The 21,113-nt window shown below is 37.8% G+C and overlaps 1 protein-coding gene across 2 annotated transcripts in view; it reads right to left on the reverse strand.

Moving 5' to 3' along the window:
- Positions 1-2,235: 2,235 nt before the first annotated feature.
- The window catches only part of Plod2 (procollagen-lysine,2-oxoglutarate 5-dioxygenase 2), a 65,536-nt gene continuing 46,658 nt past the window's right edge, over positions 2,236-21,113 (reverse strand). The window contains exons 8-20 of one of the 2 annotated variants that reach the window (XM_052187644.1): positions 20,796-20,897; positions 18,873-18,998; positions 17,175-17,296; positions 14,674-14,778; positions 11,524-11,649; positions 9,346-9,487; positions 8,209-8,271; positions 7,163-7,276; positions 5,679-5,744; positions 5,008-5,112; positions 3,894-4,040; positions 3,663-3,788; positions 2,236-3,514 (exon numbers count right to left, since the gene is read on the reverse strand). In XM_052187644.1, the coding sequence (XP_052043604.1) occupies positions 3,359-3,514; positions 3,663-3,788; positions 3,894-4,040; positions 5,008-5,112; positions 5,679-5,744; positions 7,163-7,276; positions 8,209-8,271; positions 9,346-9,487; positions 11,524-11,649; positions 14,674-14,778; positions 17,175-17,296; positions 18,873-18,998; positions 20,796-20,897 (1,500 nt within the window). In that variant the 3' untranslated portion in view covers positions 2,236-3,358. The remainder of the gene's footprint in view (positions 3,515-3,662; positions 3,789-3,893; positions 4,041-5,007; positions 5,113-5,678; positions 5,745-7,162; positions 7,277-8,208; positions 8,272-9,345; positions 9,488-11,523; positions 11,650-14,673; positions 14,779-17,174; positions 17,297-18,872; positions 18,999-20,795; positions 20,898-21,113) is intronic. The other variant, XM_052187645.1, reaches the window with a different exon arrangement.

The following is a 21,113-nucleotide window of genomic DNA, read 5'->3' on the forward strand; positions in this document are numbered from 1 at the left end:
CAAAAGAAGCCACTTATTTTTCAGCGAAGACAAAACATGCTAGTTGGTTTCTTAATGTACAAATAAACAAATGTGAACATCGTCAATTGGATAGCACAAAAACTGAACACAGGGTCCTGTACCTCTACGGCAAGAGCCCATCCAGTGGCCTCTAAGACCAGTGCACAGCTCAGTTTTCATTTTAGAAGCATGTGTCCATGTAGTTTTGTACTCTTTTATTACTTCTTAATTTGAATCCAAGCTCATTTCTTACACACACACACACACACACACACACATACACACACACAGCTTCTGTGTTCCTCCGATGTCTTTTTAATAGCCGTTCCAAGTCTGTACTTGCTCTCTGAAAGGCCACAGCAAAACAGTGCTGACAAAACCTGCTTGCACCATGTCCTAAATAATTTAATTTTCCAAAAACAGCATCTAGTGAAAGGAAGTTATTTACACAGACTGACTCTCTGCTGTGAACAGCAATTTTAAATTCTATTAGATTTGTTTGCAATTTAAAGAGATCCGGTGTGTAAATGGTCCCAAACTCAGAATGAATGACAAGTCCAAACACTCACACATAAAATGTGCTCCGGTGCTTAGCCAGCAGGCAAACTAGCAGGAATGTGGGCTGCTTCTGTCACTAAAAGCCCACTTACTACATCTATGTGTGCTTTTCCAGATTTTTACTCTATGAAATTACCAATAAAATGCTAGTGATTTTAAAAGGTAAAGCATAAGAGCCTGAAATATTAGAATATAATGATCTATCCTAGGGGAAAATACTCATACTGATTCCCATGTGCATGTTAGCGAAGGCAGACATGAGGTGTGTCTAATGAACCTGAGTGAGCAAGAGGTACCAGTTTCAAACAGGAAAGAAGAGGAAGAAATAAGGAGAAAAACAACTTGGAACAAAATAACTATCATGAGGATTTGAAAGCCCTCTCCTCTTACACATGTAAATGGTATCTTTTTACATTTTCTTTCAATAATGCCTAAATGCATTTTCAGAGCAAAAGATTTCAGTTGTAAGGAAACAACAAATAGCACAACAACCACTTACTATTCCAAGGTCTCACAACTTTTTGTTCCTCTCTAGAATATTTCACACACACACACACACACACACACACACACACACACACAGAGAGAGAGAGAGAGAGAGAGAGAGAGAGAGAGACTGATTTTTTTTTTTTACATATCCAGTATTGCACTCCATCACCCTGATGTTTTCCTCATACACCTCTCTTGCAGAGACATCTGTCATTTTGTTATTCCTGAAAAGAATGCATGAATCATGGCTCCGGGAACTCTTCCCATCAGGGTCTCAGTAGTCCGTTTTTTCTCCACCTACCCTATCCTACATTTCCCCATCTTCTAACTTCTATGATCTACTTGTGGGAGGTTTACTCACTAATTATGATTCTAGGATACACTGTGTTCACAAAAGTGAGATGAAAAATAAAACCAGAAAATTTGCTAATCTGCTGTGTTTATTCAATTTCTGGAAACATGGCTGACTCGACACATAGGAGCCAACGCTTGGTATCTGCCCCCTCTGAACAGTGTAGCATGTGTCTGAGGCTGGCCTGAAGAAAGCAAGTCCTTTAGAGTCTGGTGGACCTGGATGGCACCACTGCCAGACAAAAACTACATACTGTGAACACTCTGCCTGAAGTGCGATTAAGTTAATAAATCATTACTAAAACTCTTCCTCAATGTGGTAGATCTACTTGGGGTGTTTATAGCCACCAAGAAGAGAAGAAGGAGGGGATCCAAGTTCTTCACTCCTCAAATCAGTCTCCCAGTGACTGAGAGTAAGCATGAGAGTGGAATCACCATATCCTCATTGTTTGAAACAGAGCCTGGATCTTCAGAGACTCAAAACTACAACTAGACAAATATGTATAGACTGATTAAATGTATTGCTTTTGTCTGCACTCTGAGAAAATGAGTTATATCATCTTCCTGGTCACTGTAAGATGACCTGTCACTGTAAGAGTAGAAAAAACAATACGGCTGAATTTAAAATTTAGGTAGTAACTGAAATACTGTTAAACCATCAAGGTATATGAAATAATTACAGCTTTCATATCCAGATAAGCTTTCAGACTAGTTTATAATATGCTCACTTCTAAAGAACCACAAATAATACAGAAAAGCACAATGTTTGTTTTAAATTATTTTATTTTTAATTATTTTCTAACACACAGTTAGAAAAATGAATTTTGGCACCGTGAATAAAGACTTTCTTCAAGTTTAACCTTTAAATTAAAAAACCAGTAGCTACAATATATTTAAACCTCATTCAGAGAAATATTAAAAATTGAAAAAAAATTTGCTGTGGGAATTTTTAAAAAGTAGGGTAGAGGAAAAGTAATAACGAGACTAAGAATGAGGAAATAGATTACGGCGAGGGAAAGAAAAGCCCCTCGTCTAGGAAAAAAAGAGACCAAATACCAACTACAGTCAAAGGTAAGGAACAGGCTCAAAAACTATTTTCCTGATATAAAATTCAAGTACTTAAGCTTAAAAAAATACATAGTATAATTTACTACTGATCTCAATGAAATTGTACTTTTTCCTTACTATTTCCTATTATTAGGGGGAAATAAACCAGAAGGAAACCAATGCTGCTGACATAAGGCCACGTGGAGTTGAGGCATGGAGCGCCTTGTAGAGCAGAGACTCAGCTTCCCCTGAGAGCTTGCCCCGGAGGAACACAGGGGCCCGATTCCAACGCTAGGCACATCTACCGCACACGCTAAGGTCTTTCCAATGGATAGGCTTTTTTCCATTGGCGATCTGCACTCGGTTTCTTGAGGAAAATCTCTGTGCAGTATTTTCTTTGGGTTTCCTTTCTAATTGCTGGAAAAAAGACCTACACAGAGGTCAACGTGACTTAATAATTACATATAAATTCAGTAAGCATCAGAAGCTCGCAGGCTTCCAGATTTGCTGATTTTCATTTACAACCGTTTTCTATACTTCCCCCACCGATAAATAAAATCATCTCAGGTTCTTCTTAAATAAGAACATATTACCAGGCTTATTACCATTTATGCCTTTGTATGCTCTTCATAAATTGTCATTATTTTCAGAGACAATTAAAGCACAGAAATAAATACCAACTTTCACTTTTTTCCTGTCTTTTCTTCTTCAACCTGTGTTTTAAGGCTCAGAGCAGACATTAAGAGACATCACATACTATTATATAAAAGTTTTCAAATGCTTGGCCCAAAGTGACGTTGTTCTGCTGACATTATTTAAATCTTCCTCTCGTCTTCTCAAGTACCACTTCAGAGACATGTTGACGCTAGTCATCCATCTCAGAGAGCCATTCAGTTTGAGTTACGCAAATAACTTAGGGATCAATAAATGACACTGCAATGTATCGTGTTCCATTTTTAACAGGAAGTCCTTCGTGCAAATGTGTGAGCCTCCCAGGATGCATGAAGCTCCAGCCTTTCCGTGGGGACTCAATGGAGCAATTATACCTTAGAAATTTGCATCCACCTCCCTAAAAGAAAGTAAACACAAACACATTTTTAATCACTAGCAACATTTAAACTCAGCTATCTAAACAGCAAGCAAAAACCAAATAGCAGCAGAGCCTTTTCCATAATACCACAGCTCCTAAATTTTTTTCAGATATTTGTCATAATTACCTGAAAATCTTCTCCTACATTATTCAGAGCAATGTTGATGGTAAATGTTGAGGCGTCATGGTGTGGACGGAGCGAGCGCTGTCTCTCAGGTGAGTACTTTACTACAAAGTTCAGCAGTGCAAACCCCTAGAAGATCAACGCAGGAGACTTGCTTAGCAGTGAAAACACAGAAGAGCACTTTCACACCTGACCTGATAGGCGCGGAACAGGCAGGGAGAGCGGGACAACTACCTTTGTATAATATCCTGCGAAGACCTTCAGTGTGACAGGAGCAATGAACTCGCGGATAAAGTGAAGCCAGACATTCTCCAGATCGATCTGCTTCATATGAATATCATCAGTTGGGACATTTTCATAACCACCAGATATACGGCTATCCTGAAAAGAACATTAATATATTAAGACAGTATGTATTGGTTAGTATCTTGGTATTGGTTTTGATCAAGAATTGTAATAAAATGAACAGCTGTTTGATTATGTTGTGCCACCTGTTTTAGTTGCAAGAGGATCTCAGGTACATTTAGGTAACACAGCTTTGCACATGACATGATGTGGTGAGATGAGCTTCAGTCGGAAAACACTTTTCTACTTATTAATTGTAGATGGTGTTTCAGGATGAAACTGGGCTTTCTAAGTCTTCACACCACCACTGCAAATAGCTTTACAATCAGCCTCACGCTAGATCCCACTGCGTGCTCTCTGGACGAGAGCCTCCTCAGGCCAAGGCTTTCAGCAACTGTCCATCATGTCACCATTGTCCGAGCACACGTTCTCCCTCATATCTTGAAAGCATGCCTTCTTAATCAGCTAAATAACTGTGAGCCACGCTGGGCAAATGCAATTAGGGCTCCAAACTATCCCACGAAAATTCCACTGTAATGTTAAAGAGCAAGCTGTCCCTGTGGCTTCTTAAGGAGACACACATGGAATCAATGCTTGTATTACTTCCTGCCAAGTTTCCTAGCTGAATGTAAATAAAAAGCAGAATTGCAGATTCTGCTGCACTATTTCACACACACAAGAGTACAGTGTGCTGGGAAAATAAGCACAGGGAATAAAAACTGCCCTAGGAACACTGATGAGTGAAAACACAGATGGCCTCATCGCGTCCAGTCTGGGGGCACGGGTCCCTTGTGGCCACACAGTGGAATTACTCCCACAAATGAGAAAGGTGAGCTCAACCAGCTAGCAATCCGTACAATTAGGCTGACAAGTTCCTCCATGGCTGATTCAACTAGCTCAAGGCCCCAGAGACAGGAAACAAACAAAGCGCATGCCCTCTGCAATCTCTGAATATCTCCCCCTCCCCTCCCCATTTTACTCCTGCCTGCACATTACAACTCACGTGATGCTTGCCCCCGGACCACTTCCCATAATGCTCCATTTCTTCTACCAGCTCATCACAGGCTCGTTCAGAAAATATGGGAAACCAGAAGACATCCGGACAAGGCTACAATACAGCGTGTCATTAGAAGGTAGAGTAACACCAGTAATAGCTCTTGATATGTACGTGTTTTTAAATTTTTTCTTCACTAGAAAATAATTTTATCATTGCTTAATTAGTAGTGTGCTTTCTTCTTCTTGCACCATAAAGCAAAGGTTTCACCATAGACCTGGGGAAACTTCCTCAGAAACAAATCTGAATGACAGTTTTGAATACTGAGATGTAGTTCATTTTTAATAGATTGGAGTAAAGACTGTTTAAGGAAGGGAATCCATTGTTTTTCCAAGACAAGGTTCCACTGTACCATCATCCATCAATGGCACCCAAGCTCACCCCAGCTTCAGTGGCTGGAGGCAGCTGTAGCACCTAGATGCACATCTGCATATTTCAAAGACAGTGGGGTCTGAACGGTTGGCTCCATTAAGAAAACTAAAAGTTGTAGGTAAACCTTATGAATAAATACTAAGCAATACTTTCTCTACATTTAAATTTTTCTGCTGGAGTATTGGTTAAGCTTTTGAGGAAGTTACAGGAAAACCATTCTACAAATTAGAATTACTAGTACTACAAACCTGCTCGACTATATTTTCAGTGAAGATCTTTGAATAATCACGGTTTATATATTTTTCCTTCCAATCCTATAAAAAGAACACATTTAAACAAATAACTGTTCCATATGTAAGTATATACATTTAAAAAATATTCAATTAATTTATAAGTTCAAGAAACTTTATATTTCAAGAAAGTTTATATTTCAGTCCTGGCCTGATTCTGTGCATGGGTACACCCCATGAAACCAAGCCTTTTATCTATAAATTTTCATGTCTCAAGCTATTAAAATTGAACAATATTAAAATGGTATGCAATTTTTATTAAATTAAGCATGTTGTGTGTAAACATAAAAATCAGAACTGGGAATGTAGCTCAGAGCATTAAGGATAGGAAAAAAAACCTTACATTCTAGTTGGGTTGGGCCAACATTTTTAATTTGTTGATGTTAAACTCCCTAATGTTTTATATTGGGCACTAACACAAACTCTTCATTTGAAAACATCTTTCTAGTCATTAAGTCAATTATAATCTCACTTATCTGTTGATTCTATTTTCTCCTTAAGAAAAGAAAACCATTTCCAGTTCTACCTCATTAAGGTTGAAAATATACGGGTAAAATAAGACAAATATACTTTTGAAATACCAAATTATATTCTTTTTTTTTTTAAATTCAACAGAGGATTCAGTGTTCAAAGTTGCTTTTTCTGGAATTCTGCTATTTTTCCCAAAATCAAAGACTACTCCTGTTAGGAGGTTGGAGTCTTTGTAATTTAAAACTCACTGTTGGCAAGGGGAAGAGATCTTAAGAAAGTAACAATGACCATTAAAGAAACCTTTCTTAATGGATAGATGTGCCAAGGCTACTGATGAATGAGGTCCCTGTAATTCAGAACCAGCAGCTATTACTCTCTGACTCAAATTTCTTCAACTCAAGAGCACATTGCCTTTGGGAGAAAGCTTTACTCTGCATTATCCTCTGGTTATCTTAGTAAATATTTACAAACCTGTCAGAACACTTTACTAAGTATTATGACACTAACTTTAATTAAATCCTGGGTGTTTTCCCAAACTAATTTGCGATATTGTGTGTGTGTGTGTGTGTGTGTGTGTGTGTGTGTGTGTGTGTTTGTGTAGGTGGGGGTGGGGACACAGCTAGGGATGAACCTAATACACCTGCATGCTAGGGGAGAGTTCTAACCCCAAGTCACTAAGTTCTTTTTTTTAATCCCCTTTTGAAAATATGTATATTTTATTCTTATTTTTTAAAATTACACTTAGTACTGGGAGAAAGCAAAGAAACTGATAAATTTCTTTCCTTTAAGATAATTGGTCTTGATGTTAAAGAGTTCTTGGTCAAGTTTAGAACTATTGCAGACCATAAAATGCAATTAATTTTACCCATTTAAAAACATTTATGTGTCAATATTAGTGCACGATTCATGCCCATTTAGTATAACAGGAAGATAAGCAAGATAAGCAACAAAGGAATTGAACGTGAACATACCACGGGATTTTCAAAAATCTGCCAGAGGTCATTGTTGAGATGGGAAGTGTTGTAATTAGCAGTTGATAACAGGCGTCCAAATTCATGTCTGTTAGAAATGTACATAAATACTCCCTACATACCAAAGAAAAAAGGCAATATTAATCTTAAAGTACAGAACATTTAATCATGGGAAAAATACATAGAATACATTATTTCAATTTTCTTAATTCTTCATTTGTAAACACACATTTTAATTTTTCATAAACCATGTATTACTTAAAATAAATACTGTTATCAATTCACACAACACAAAAAACCAATGAGTTGACTAATGAGTCAACCCTAAGGGCCAACTGAAAGGAAGAGGAAGACGGGGCTTCTGGGCTGCTCTGTTACTTTCTCAGTAATCCTAGACACATGTGGGGAAGGCAGAAAACATCTCAGACATCAACAGGCAATCAAGCATGTCTTCTTTTTCTCTTCGTTTCCTTTCAAAGAAACACATATTCTATGGGAGCTCAAGATGTCACAAGTTCTTGCTCAGTATGGCGTTCCTCTATGGCTCTGCCTCAGCACCCACACAGTTGTGTAGGCACTGGAAGGCTCTACGAGGGACATCTTGCTCTACACCCAGTCAATTTGGCAGACACCACTGGGTCAAGGACATCTCTTTGCACCTGTTTTTGTTATAAAAAGGATTAGTGGCAAACAAACACATCAGCAAGTGTCCAAGTCTCATCTGTAATGGAGATGTACTTTAAACCTACTTCCTTCTCCTTTCCACAGCACCCCAAAACCTTACAAATAAGTAAAAGTATCTGAAGTTATTTCTCTCACCTGCTAATTATGAAATACGAATTACTTTGATCAACCAAGAGCTCACCTTCCAGCAACACTCCTCCAAAATCCCACAACACACTTACAAGCAGACAAGAATCCCATGAGTGCCAGCATTTTACCATTCAGTGCAAAGGAGGCTCTTAGGGGTGGCTCTACTGCCACTCGACACAGCATATCTAATGATTACATAAAGAAAACTTAGTAAAAATAAATAAAAATGACACCTTTGGGGGGCTGAGCATTTGGAATGTTTCCGGAGTAGGGGAGTCTTTTTCCCTTTGTAGGGTCTAAAATGAAGAGAAGCATCGGGTCAGTCGGTCTGCACACCCATGTGTGAGGCATCTTGGTAAATAAATACAGCAGCTCTGACAAAAGCTGACAATGTGACACGCCCTTCCTAGACAACATGCAGAACAAGCAAAGCTTCCAGAGCACAAGCCTCCCTCCCCCACTGCTTTATTTTAACTTGTTCGGTGAAACACATATCGAAGCTCATTCCTTAGCAAAACTTCATTAGACACATAATTAAGACAAAGGGGAAAAATAAGTAAGAGGCCATTCCGGATGCGCTGTTGAGTGAAATCAGCCAAACATGAGCACACAAATACAACCAGAGTCCTGAGGGCGCTCAGTGAGGGTGCACACAGATACACAGGCAGTACAAACACACTGGAACACATGCCATGTTAAACTAAGGAAGAACACTTGCCAACTTTTATGATATTCCTAAGGCCATGACTGTTTATATACACTGAGGACAAAATAAACAATATATGAAACAGAAAATGATATAAATATGTTTTCTGAATTAAAACATATTTGTACATTTTGAAAATTTATTTTCTATACGCATTTATGTTTTATTGTAAAAGTACATTTCTAAAATACTAATGTATCATCAACTCCACATATATTAAATATACTCTTTTTATAGTTTAGGCAGCCTGCTTCGTCAGAGTATACCATCACTAATATTATAGAGTACACTCCAAAAAATATAGTCACTGATTTCACAAGAAGAAATGTGTAAAGTAAGTTTCATTCAAATTAATATTAACTAAGCTCGATTATTTTTACTTAAAAATTTTCAATATGAGTAAACAGTATTCTTAAAAGAACAAAGCTTATTCTTAGTTCTGCCTTTCTTAAAATCTTTTTAGGCTGCTTATGAGACAAGCCTAGTCTAACATTTAAAAATCAATGTGACAAATGTTCACAAATTGTTCTCCATAAAACATAGGATCAAAAAAATTGGCTAGTATTTACAAACAAGGGAGAAAGGGGCACCACATACAGTGGCACGCGGACGGAAAGCCAGCATCGCGTCAGAAGGCCGCAGGGAGCCGCACCGTGGAGCTTACCATGTCTCTAGCATTGCGGCAAAGAGCCATATCAGGGTCCAATTTATCACGAACGAAATAGTTCCTTTCATTCATCTCTGATCGGAGTGTCTTTCCTTGAATTAAGTACACATTAGCCATGTATGGGACATTCCAGATTCCTCTGAAAAACAAAGAATATATTCCGAAAATACCACACATACAAAAGTATGTTTCATGCTTACATTTTTAATAAATGCTTTGTACATGTTCAGGTTTTGCACATATAAATTATTCAACTGATGATATGATATGATGATGTTTGACAAATATGAATTTTTGTATATACATACCCTAATGAGGTTTAGGAGAAATTATCATCCCTAGATAGACTTTCAGTTAGGTTATATCTAGCTGTTGTTATATACCATAATTGTCACAGCTATGTCACGATACTCTACTGTACAGAATGTTTTCTGTTTAACAGTGAATATCTGATAGTGAAAGCACTCATACAGAAGCCAAGGTGTGCTGACATTAGCTGGTATAGCTCCCTAGAGCAGATATCAGAGCCAAGACACATAGGTCATAGAAGTATTTATACCACAGGATTTTGTATACACTATGACTGAAGGCGTGCATCCAACCACAGTAAAAATAAATAAATAAAGAATAGACATAAAAATAAGAACACTTTGTGAATGGTATTCGCAAAGAAATTCACTGAGCTTTCCTTAAATTTGTGGGGAAGAAGCTGAGAGGAGACACAGCTGCAGAGTAAGTGTCTGCACCATCCCCACCCCATTCTGACAGGGCTCCTCCTATAGGAACAGTATTAGATCTTGAAGGCCCATGTCCATCATGTTTAGGAAGCAAGAAAGAAAAATCTTGACCAAGAAAGTGTAAGACCTCATTTTGTCTTACTTAGATGAGAAAATATAAACAATAAAAGGCCTTTAGAGTTATATAATCTGTCATATAAATTCAAACACTAACATTGAGGAATACACAGTGCTTCTTTCTAAGGCACAAACGCAGATATGGCACTCATATGTGTTATCAATCACTCCTTCCTCAAGCCCAGGAACTAACCAAGGTCCTTATTCTCTTCACTTTATCCTACAGATAAATCAGACAGGAAGCCAATGTTTATAAAGAAATAATAATTTACTCCAGTCAACATGAAGGCACTGTTCTGCATTTGACAACCTTCATTTCCATCAAATCCATGGATAGTATCAAATATACGACTTATATGTCATTTTAGAGTCAATAAAAGTACCTGAAACAGAGCTGCCTTACTACTGATTCCTTATCTACCGTGCTATTAGATAACAAAACCTTCATTCTATTTGCATCTTTCAGATGTAACTCTAAGTCGATCTTTATCTTCAGAAGGAAAACACCTTGACACATCTACAATTTTCCCAAGGAAAATATGAGGTATTTAATCTAAGGGCACTTCTTTTTAGATGTCAGAGTATATTCCCCTTTTAAACTGAGCTGATGAGTAATTAAGACCAAGCACTTAGGACTCAGGCATGCTAGCCTACCATCTGGAGCGACATTCTTGCCTAGCATTTCCTTAACAAAAACTCTTTTGATATCTGACAGACTAAGTTTTTTTAATTTTAGAAAATGTCAGCTATCATCTAGTAACTATGTATTCCTTGTACATTTGTACTCTATAGCATGTGTATTTTTGGAAACATCTGAAAGATGACAATTGAATGTCGGTGGCTTCTCACCTTTTCATGCACACACTCGCTCTTACACACAGAGATGACAAAACAAACCAAAAGCTACCACCATCACCCACAACATCACCTCATGCAATTGGGAATGCTGGGAAGTTCTGGTTTTCTGCATTATTATTTCTGTATTTGTAAATTTTAAAGATAATAAAGACAAGTTTTATTGGAGCTATTACATGCATCAGGTAAACTAAATTCTTTTCCAACTTTTAGGAAAGAGCGCTACTCCTCTCTATACTAGATGAGCACACATGGCAACCAAGTATTATCCTCTAACAACAAAGTTGTCCCATTTATCATGTAAATTGCTTTCTGTCTTAAAATAGTTTTATGTAACTGTTAAGTGATCTCCCCGTTCGCAAATTTATCCTAAGCAAAATGAAGACAGATAAAGATGATTTTAAGCAATATTAGTAAGATCATATGTCACTACATTGTATATGAAAAGGTGAACCAGGTAACTCACACTCTGTTCCCCTGAACAATATCCACGTAATCTTCAGAGCGGGCATAGTAGCCATCAGGACTCAGTGCTCCCCAGAAGTTGGACCACAACTTTCCGTGACGTGTCACAAGAGGAGCAATGATCTTCCTAAGAAAGGAAACCAACAGCATTACTAACTTTCAAATGTTCATTGTAGTTGTGTATTTTGCAAGACATATAACATGATGAAGTTCATTTAACATAGTACAACAAACATAACATATACATATAGGCACATATATAATACACAAATAAAAAATTAATCTCTTCATCTTTTCTTTAACAGATACACATTTCCAGTCATGCTAATTAAAAGGCCCAAAAATGGAAAATTTATTGAAAATGCTAACAGAATACTGAAAAACTTTTTAACAACATGTCAGTGACATTGAAGAAAGTGAAACTAAATTGTTTCATTGCGTTTAAATTAAATTCTAGTTTAACTGGCAAACTGAGCACTCCTACAGTATTAAGGTAGCCAGTGAATATTTGTTGACTGAAAAACAACACATGCAGATGGGCTGAGACACCGATGAGGCAATGTTCCTAAAACAAACCCTAATCACTTTACCATCTGTCTCCAGGATTTTAGGACTTTTAAAGCTGGGTTATAGTTGTAAGCTGGCCTGGCAGCAATAGATATGTCAGCCTTCACTTCAGAACACAAAACAGAGATGTTTGCCTGGAACTAGAGAACTGAAAGTCCCTTGGAAATTAGAGTTTGAATTTAATTGCTACCATGACGGTGGTGAGACATGGGACAGGGAGAGAGAGGCCTGCAATGTATCATAGCCCCTAACTTCAGATGAGATTATAAAGGCAGAGAGACCTTGAAACTCTTTTCCTCGGGGCCTCCTCTCCTCATAATGTACCAAAGGATGTTATGAGGCAGCAGACAGTCCTGAAGAAGCCCCTGCATCTGATGTTGAACCACCCAGTGTACAAGTCCACAGAGTCAAGTAATAAGCTCTACTCTTTATAACTTATCCTGTCCGCGGTGGCCTGATTTTTATAGCCATTGCAAATACAGTAAGACACTGTGACAATATTCTGCCTTAATAGCTATTTGGAACGGAACGTGGTACCTTTGAGACAAACACAGCAACAAGCACTTACACACATAAATGACAAATTAAGGAAAAATATGTATCATGCCCACCAAGTTTTTTATTTTTTAACTATTTACCAAGCATTAGCCCGAAGCACATGGCTTTGTATTGTAGAACAACTATAGCACTAGAAATAATGCTATAAATGAGTTTTATGGGAATTCATGGAATGATGATTCAATGTCCATAACTGACATGAAATACTTTGACAGTTAAAAAGACAAAACAAACAAAACACCTTATAAATTGTGATCTCAATTGCTCCTCAGGTGTTAGACTGAGAAACCTATAAACCAAAGCATGCTTGCTGTGTGCCTCGGCGTTTTTTTAAGAATTGAAAGCATGTATGAGGATACAATCTGGGAGAGATGACTTCTCTTATAGCAAAGAAGAAAATGGGGAGCAAGAAACAAAGAAAGAAGAGAGAGTTGACAGATGCTCAAGGTTACACATCCAATCCTGAACTTGTGACACACTTGCATCCTCTGCATCTCAGACATACCATTATGCACACATTTCTCATGGCAACTTGAGAAACAGAAGCAAGACCCACAAGGACCATAGGTAAACTTCTGTTACTGAGAGGGCCATGCACATAGGGACCTTTGGTTTTATAGGTCTGTAAAGAGGAAAGGAATAAAAAAAGCAACTGACTTCCTCTTGAAACAAATTGTATTTTTGAGATTATTAAAGCCTTTGATTAATATTAAGGGGAAGCTATATGTAATATCTGGTATGAATTAATTGTTATACTAGGACAGAAACTAATAATTAAGCAACTGTAACTACCCAAACTGTCATAAAATTAACTCATCTGTGTTGATGAGTTTTCAGTCTCAATCCAACAAAACAGCATCACCAAGGAAAAGCCTTAAAGAAAAAAATTTCTAGATCAGGTTGGCCAATGGGCATCTCGGGGTGTTTAGTTGTTAACTGAGGTGGGATGACTCAGTCTATTACAGGTGGTACCACTCCCTACACAGAGAATCCTGGGTAGTAACAAAATAGAGAAAAACTAGCTAGAACAAGCAAGCAATTGTCCAAGAACAATTAGACTTTCTCTGCTCTTGACTGTCCACATGACAATTTGTTTGTTTGTTTGTTTGTTTGTTTATTATCAAGACAGGGTTTCTCTGTGTAGCTCCAGCTGTCCTGGAACTCACTCTGTAGACCAGGCTGGCCTTGACCTCAGAAATCCGCCTCTGCCTCCCAAGTGCTGGCATTAAAGGCGTGAGCCACCACCGCCAGGCCACGTGACAATTTAAATTCCAACCTTGACTTGTGCTGACTCAGGTTATGACTCCTTGTGCCGAGTCAGGTTATGCAGTAAAGGCCGGATCTGCTAACTGAGCAGCTCTCTAGGGGCGTGTCTCCATACACAGGGTAGATTTATGCAGCATGGCAGACTCCCTGTGTACTTCTGTTGACATTTCAGTTCCTACTCCTTTTTATTACTGTGAGAAACAACTACTGATGCATACAGACAGCACAAAGTGATCCATGAGGACCAGGGAATAGCGGCAGACTCGGTAGTAGCTGCATTGTAATGGTAGGATTCAGACCCTTGTAGCCACACTGTCTTTATTCCATTTCATTTCGAGTCAGCGACAATCAGGACCACAGTAAATGCAGCTACAGCTTGCTATGGAATGATGAGAGTATCCGACATGTCTGCTTTTAGAACTACAAGTCTATGAAATAACTGATACACTTCATAAAAGCCTATATTTAAAATATCTACAAATGATTAAAATTAGAAAATTTACCAGTCTTAGATATATTAATAATATAATTAAATGTTGCTTATATAAAAATAGACCAAATACCATTAAACAACCACTTTTTGACTGAAAGCACTATTAAATACTTTTGTCTCCATGATTGCTAAAGGAATATTTAGTACAGAGAGCTTACAAGGTACAGAAGACAGGTGACTGTGACTCACCTCAATTTACTACAGTTAGATAGCATGCCCACACAGATGTTACCTTATGACTAATGAATTCATGTTAAATCTTAGTACCTGTTTTGTTCAATCAAGATTTTTAAAGTCCTTGGGTTTGTCAAAACAACATCTGCATCCACACTGAAGTAGTAATCACACTTTTCATCCTGACGGCAGTAATCCCTGATGTTGAGAAGGAAAATAAAATAAGCATTCAATAAAAATTCTTGTTTGGAGATATTAGCATAAAGCAAACATAAGTAGGAATGCTCTGATGTTATTTTCCAAACAACACTGCATGATACTAAACATCCGCAATTCATCAATGCATAGGTATATATCACTACAATCTTAGAGCAAGTGAGAAATATATTTTAACTCACTATATATTTTAGGGCATAAAAACGTATAGGAGCCATAGGGATGGCTCAGTGTATTATAGTTCTTGCTGTGCAAGCATAATTATGCCAGAAATATATGTAAAAAGCCCAGCATGGTCCAACAAGATGGCCTGTATCCCAGGATTATAGGGACATAGACAGAGGGGGGTGACTGTGATTGACTGACTTCTAGTCTGCCTCTACGGAATGAGAGACATTGTCTTAAGGGGATAAGGAGAGATAAGGATATTTGATGTCCTACTCTGGCTTCTGCACACATGATAGGTGAATATACTTATGCACACACATATACCATACATACAACATATCTTGTAACAATGAGAAAATGTGAACCTTGTAAATGCTTTCTGAATGGGAAAAAATAAATTATCTCTATTTATTTATATTTGAAGTTACTTTTTACATGCAAACACATAGGCACACAAAGTGAAATACCATATCTAAATAATTTAGATTTTATGTTAGTGGTTAATGTTTTTGCTGTTGTTGTTACTCTCTGTCTCTGTCTCTCTCTGTCTCTGTGTGCATGTGTGTGTGTGTGTGTGTGTGTGTGTGTGTGTGTGTTAGAGAGAGAGAGAGAGAGAGAGAGGGAGAGAGAGAGAGAGAGATGGAGATTAATCCCAACCTTACACATGCTAAGATCATTGTACTACAAACCTAGACACCATAGCCAGAAGCTGGAAAGAACCCAGGTATCCCTCAATGGAGGAATAGATACCAAAAATGTGGTATATTTACACAATGGAGTACTATTCAGCCATTAGAAACAATGAATTCATGAAATTCTTAGACAAATGGATGGATCTGGAGAACATCATACTAAGTGAGGCAACCCAGTCTCAAAAGATCAATCATAGTATGCGCTCACTGATAAGAGGATATTAGCCTAGAAACGTGGAATACCCAAAACATAATCCACACACTAAATGATGTCCAAGAGGAACGGAGGAGTGGCCCCTGGTTCTGGAAAGACTCAGTGCAGCAGTATAGGGGAATACCAGAACAGAGAAGTGGAAGGGGTGAATGGGAGAATAGGGGGAGGGAAGAGGGATTATGGGACTTTTGGGGAGTGGGGAGCCAGAAAAGGGGAAATCATTTGAAATGTAAATAAAAAATATATTGAATAAATAAAAAAGAGGAATTATAGAGATGTGCCTTAAGTATTAATATTTAATACATGATTGCATAGAAGGCTTTTTATGATAGTTATTTCCTATCTGCTCACTGGAGGTGGTGATTCTCTTTTTCCAAGAGAGCCTGTAATGTTGTTAGCAGAAATACCAGGGATTGAGGCACTGCTGATACCATGATGACCTATGAATCTTCCACATACTATAACTTCTGCATTTAGTATTCTTTTGCCTGCTTTATCATTCCAATGCTGGTCCAACTTGCTACTTTCTGCTCTTAAGTACATTTTTTCAAGGTAGGTGCCAAGCAGGACAGTTGATGGGAAGACTTATAGCAGTTATTTAAATCATCAGAGTAAGTATGTCCTGAATGGATACTCAAGGGATTGTCTAATGATTGAGTTAGGGGTATAGGCACTTCTGACTGTGATCAAAGCCCATCCCAAGCAGGACCCCTAGCTAGGAGCTGGACTTGCACAGTAAAAGGCATGAGAGTCAGCAACAGATAAGAATATCTCCCGAAAAGAAGGCATGCTATATTTGCCTTTTTACAAGCAGCTTTTAAAATGTAGCCTGGAGTAGCAGCTTGGCATGACGTTTCTATGAGCAGAGTTTTACACAGAATACTTCTGTTAGAAGTATTAAAAGACTTCCAACATTCTTCAGAGTATACATTAGCCATGTCACGTAGGATCCCTGCATTCCCCACAGGAGCTCTGCTACATACAGGGCCTTCTAATGGAGAAGTTAAACGTAAGTCATTCATATTAAAGCCATAATATTCATTTATCCATTGTTTTGTTTCTATCTTTATCTGAAGTTGAACTCATAAGTGATTAAGTATTTTGATTTGGTTTAAAGAAAAATCTAATAAACTTCTACTACAGCTGTCCCGGGTGACCACACCCATGCAGAACTGATTCCTACAGCTTGATCTGTGACACACAGGACTCAGCAGTCTTGTAACTTTAATAGAATAGTTTTGAGACATTTTTTCATAAAGTTCATCTACTTGAACATGAATTCAGCATGCTTCATTCAGACTTACATTCCCATGTTCCTGGCTTCCGCTTGACTTAGGTTTTCCTCTGGTCCTACTATTTTTATAGTGCTGATGTCGTGTTTAGCTTTGTCAACAAACACTTTGATGTCCTTTTCATGATAAACTTCCTGTAATGTAGAAAAGGTGAGAGAGAAAACACTCATGTTTTATACATAAATACAATACTTCACATTTAAAGTGAATAGTATGACTCACAGTTGTTCAATTAGAAAAATGCACTTAACTGCTGATTAAAACGAAACCACACAACAAAAATAAAATTGGTTTACATCAATATCCAAAAAGAGAAGGGGCTTTAAAAATACTTCAGTATCTGCTCCTTGCAATATTACTTGAATCCTAGTCATTCAAGAGAATTTGAACTGAAGGGAGAAAAAAATCTTGTTGTCTAACAATCTTAAAGATTTGCCATAAAAAATCTAGAAAAGAGGGCTGGAGAGATGGCTCAATGGGTAAGAGCACAGACTGCTCTTCCGAAGGTCATGAGTTCAAATCCCAGCAACCACATGGTGGCTCACAACCACCGGAAAAGAGATCTGACGCCCTCTTCCGGTGTCTGAAAACAGCTACAGTGTACTTACATATAATAAATAAATAAATCTTTTAAAAAAAAATCTAGAAAAGAAAGTCTATTACCTATAATAGAGATTAGCCTATTATGAATATAAAGTCTCATTGTGCAAAATAAAATGTAAGAACAATCTCTGAAGCCAAAGACAGCAGTTAATAATGATACACAACACAACACTGTCTTCAGTAAAACAGAAACTGACATATTCACATTGACAGTCCGTCTGTGGTGGAAACCAACAATCTAGCGTGATCTAGCCATATTGAGGTTCAGGTGCACACACTTTCCAGCACCAGACTGTGAGGAGATTGTTATGAGCACATTCTAGTGTGCCTTCTCAAAAGTGCTGTCACAGCACGGTAAGGTCAGTTTTCACATGAGGCTGCCTGGCACAAGATTAAAGAGAATGACAAACAGAAATGTTAAAGACTTTAAGGGCGTTTGAAAGCCAGTAAATAAATGTAAACAAAAAGTACAATACCATGAAAGTAAAAAGGATTTGTTTAAGTATCTATACGATGATTAATTTTGGATGGCAAATGTCTGATATTTACTCTGAAAGTAGTCAAGATGGGTTTGTCAAATTTTAAAATCGTCTCCAGAAAAAAATAAATGATTCTGAGTCATCCAAAAGAGAATAGTTAAAAAACAAAAACAAAAACAAAACACGATTACCGCAAAAGTAGAAAATAGCATGCATCATATGTTAAAAGAAATAACAATATCAAATTCCTCTGGTGAAGCGCATGCCAATTTGGGATGGACAGAAGTAGGCTCTCTCTAGTTTTAGTTCTACTGTTATGGTATTATGCTAGAAAATCAGCAATGATTTTCAGCCAGAAACCCACTGAAAAGAAAGCCCCAAACCCTCTCCAATGCAAAGGAACACAAGCTCTTCCACACACCCTTCACAGACACGCTGTATGAAAATGGCTAATATTCAGCCATTTTGATTTACAGAAAGTGTCGACTTCATGGTGCTCAGTCTAATATTAGATTCAATTTCCAATTCTTAGCATAGAATGGAAGTAAAACCGTACACTTGGTTTTAGATGCAAGGAAAGTCACTTCAAAAGAATTCTCACCTGCAACACGCAGAATGAAATACTTACTTTATTATGAATAAAGAGTTGAAGCGCTTCTTTGGGATAATCCAGTGTTAACAGTAAGTTCAGGAATCGAGGTAGGAAGGGGGTTGGTTGTTCAATAAAAACACCTAATGTTACCTTTGGATGGACCTACGTGTTATAGCAAATACAAAACCAAATTATAATCAGTATGACTTTAAAATTCTACTCGAATCTTAAGCAGTACCACAATAGGGGAAAACCACAACAACTACAACACAAACACACTTGACTTTCACATCAGCACAATCACTAAGCTCGCATCCATCACCGATGTCCTCTACCACAGCAAGTTGATTTCCATGAAGCCAATCAAGGTGATTTTATCAAATCCTAGGCAACAGAGCTAAAGTCAGAGACATCTTCAAGGAGCCCAAACAGCTGAGCAAGCTTGATACCACACCTCCAGTCCCACACATGGGACGTGCGGACTTGCCTCCCCTCATCTCTTCAAGTCTGTCCCTCCGGTCTCTGAATATGTGAGCATGTTTGCAGGAAGGTGAGCCTCCTCTGGGCCTTATTTATCACTTCGAACACTGAGTACTGGACGTGTAACTAAGTGAAAAGCCCTGGAGGGAGCACACCCACCTTCTAGGGGCTTTCAGTTTAGCGGAGGAAATGAGTCAAGAGTAGTTCACAATCAATGTCCGAAAGCCTTAGAAGTTACTAACCATCCTACATTATACAAAAGCAAGATGGAACTCAAGAGTAACGGAGAGCCATTAAAAGTTTATTTTAATTTTTTTAAAACAATGGCAACAATAATTAAATATCTATCAAACACTAAAAGTACCTAAAATATGCACCTATAGAGCCACTAAGACGAATCCAGCACTAAAGGTAGTAAAGGTGTTTATGACCCATAGGGCTCACATTAAAAGGAGAGAACAAACTCTTGCAAGCTGTCCTCTGACCTCCATATGTGCGCACAGAATGTGCACACTAGCATGCACACAAACACATGCACAAAGCATGAATGAATTAAAATATAACAGAAATATAATTTTACCCAATAAAAATGTGCTCTGGCCCACATCTAAACACATGCTAAATCTGGAATCTTAACTCCTACAAATATTTAATTTCTATGTCTCTATTGAATGATTACTACATTTTGATACTACAGACTTTTATTATATTTAGGAATGAGTTGTTTTCCTTCTATAGCATATTGTATTAAATTGTAAGTCAAGCACAGCTTAGGACAAAATTATTTATATATAAAAAAATTACTGATATATTGAATTAAAAAAAAAACTCAACATGAACATTTTATCCTTCAACCAGAAAGTTTATATTAGAAAGGAAAATCCAAACAGAAGGAATTGATTCTCCTTCCAGAGGACAACACCGTTTTCTGCAAAAAACATCAAGACAAACGTTTAAACATCTCTGTGGTGCAGATTCATTCAGAACTGCTCTGGCTCCCTTTCCAGATAGGAAACATTTAGTTTGTTGCTTCAAAGTCTGGCCAAAAAATCCTCACTTTCAAGTGACATAGAGCTCTATTCAGAAGTTACTAAATGCAGACAATTTACTTTTTATGCTCCCTTCAGGCAGCAACGAGAAATGAAGCATTCATTTGGGGAGTCGTGTGCTGTGTGGGGACCCTGCCGCTCCACAGGTACTGCCGGCACACAAGTCCCAGAGACTTGATTTTTAACCTGTGCTGCTTTACCTCCAGGCATGCTGAAAAACTCAATTCCCTAAACTTTCAGCTGTTAGTGGTTTCAAAACAATTCAAAAAGACAAGCCAATAGATTTTCTCAGTCACCGCACTTTTACAGTATAAATCCATTACCTAATATCCAATGGACAGAATAAAACAATTTGCCTTTTTCCTGAGTCCCTGCATTTTATGTCAATGTGGATTTTTAGTATAAATTCATACAAATAAATTCCACTTACATCTACTGTAGATAAGTCAATTGTGTCAACGTCACAAAGAGCACAGCCATTTTCCTGTGTCCATGAATTTGGAACATAGTTTCCAAAGTAATTCAGGAGAATCTAGTAAATGCAAGAAAAACAGATGAGCAAAAGTCCTTACCCACCACGGTGTTCTCACCCAAGACTCACAGCTCCACAGAATTCCGTCTGGACCTGGCATATCTCCACAATCACACTAACATTTATCAACAATATATACACATTAAATAAAGCTTTCTTCAGATGATGAATCACTAACTGCTGCAAACTGTGTGTAGAAATGTCCCCATTGTTATA

This window comes from Apodemus sylvaticus, chromosome 7 (genome assembly GCF_947179515.1).
Source record: "Apodemus sylvaticus chromosome 7, mApoSyl1.1, whole genome shotgun sequence".
Classification (NCBI taxonomy): Eukaryota; Metazoa; Chordata; class Mammalia; order Rodentia; family Muridae; genus Apodemus; species Apodemus sylvaticus.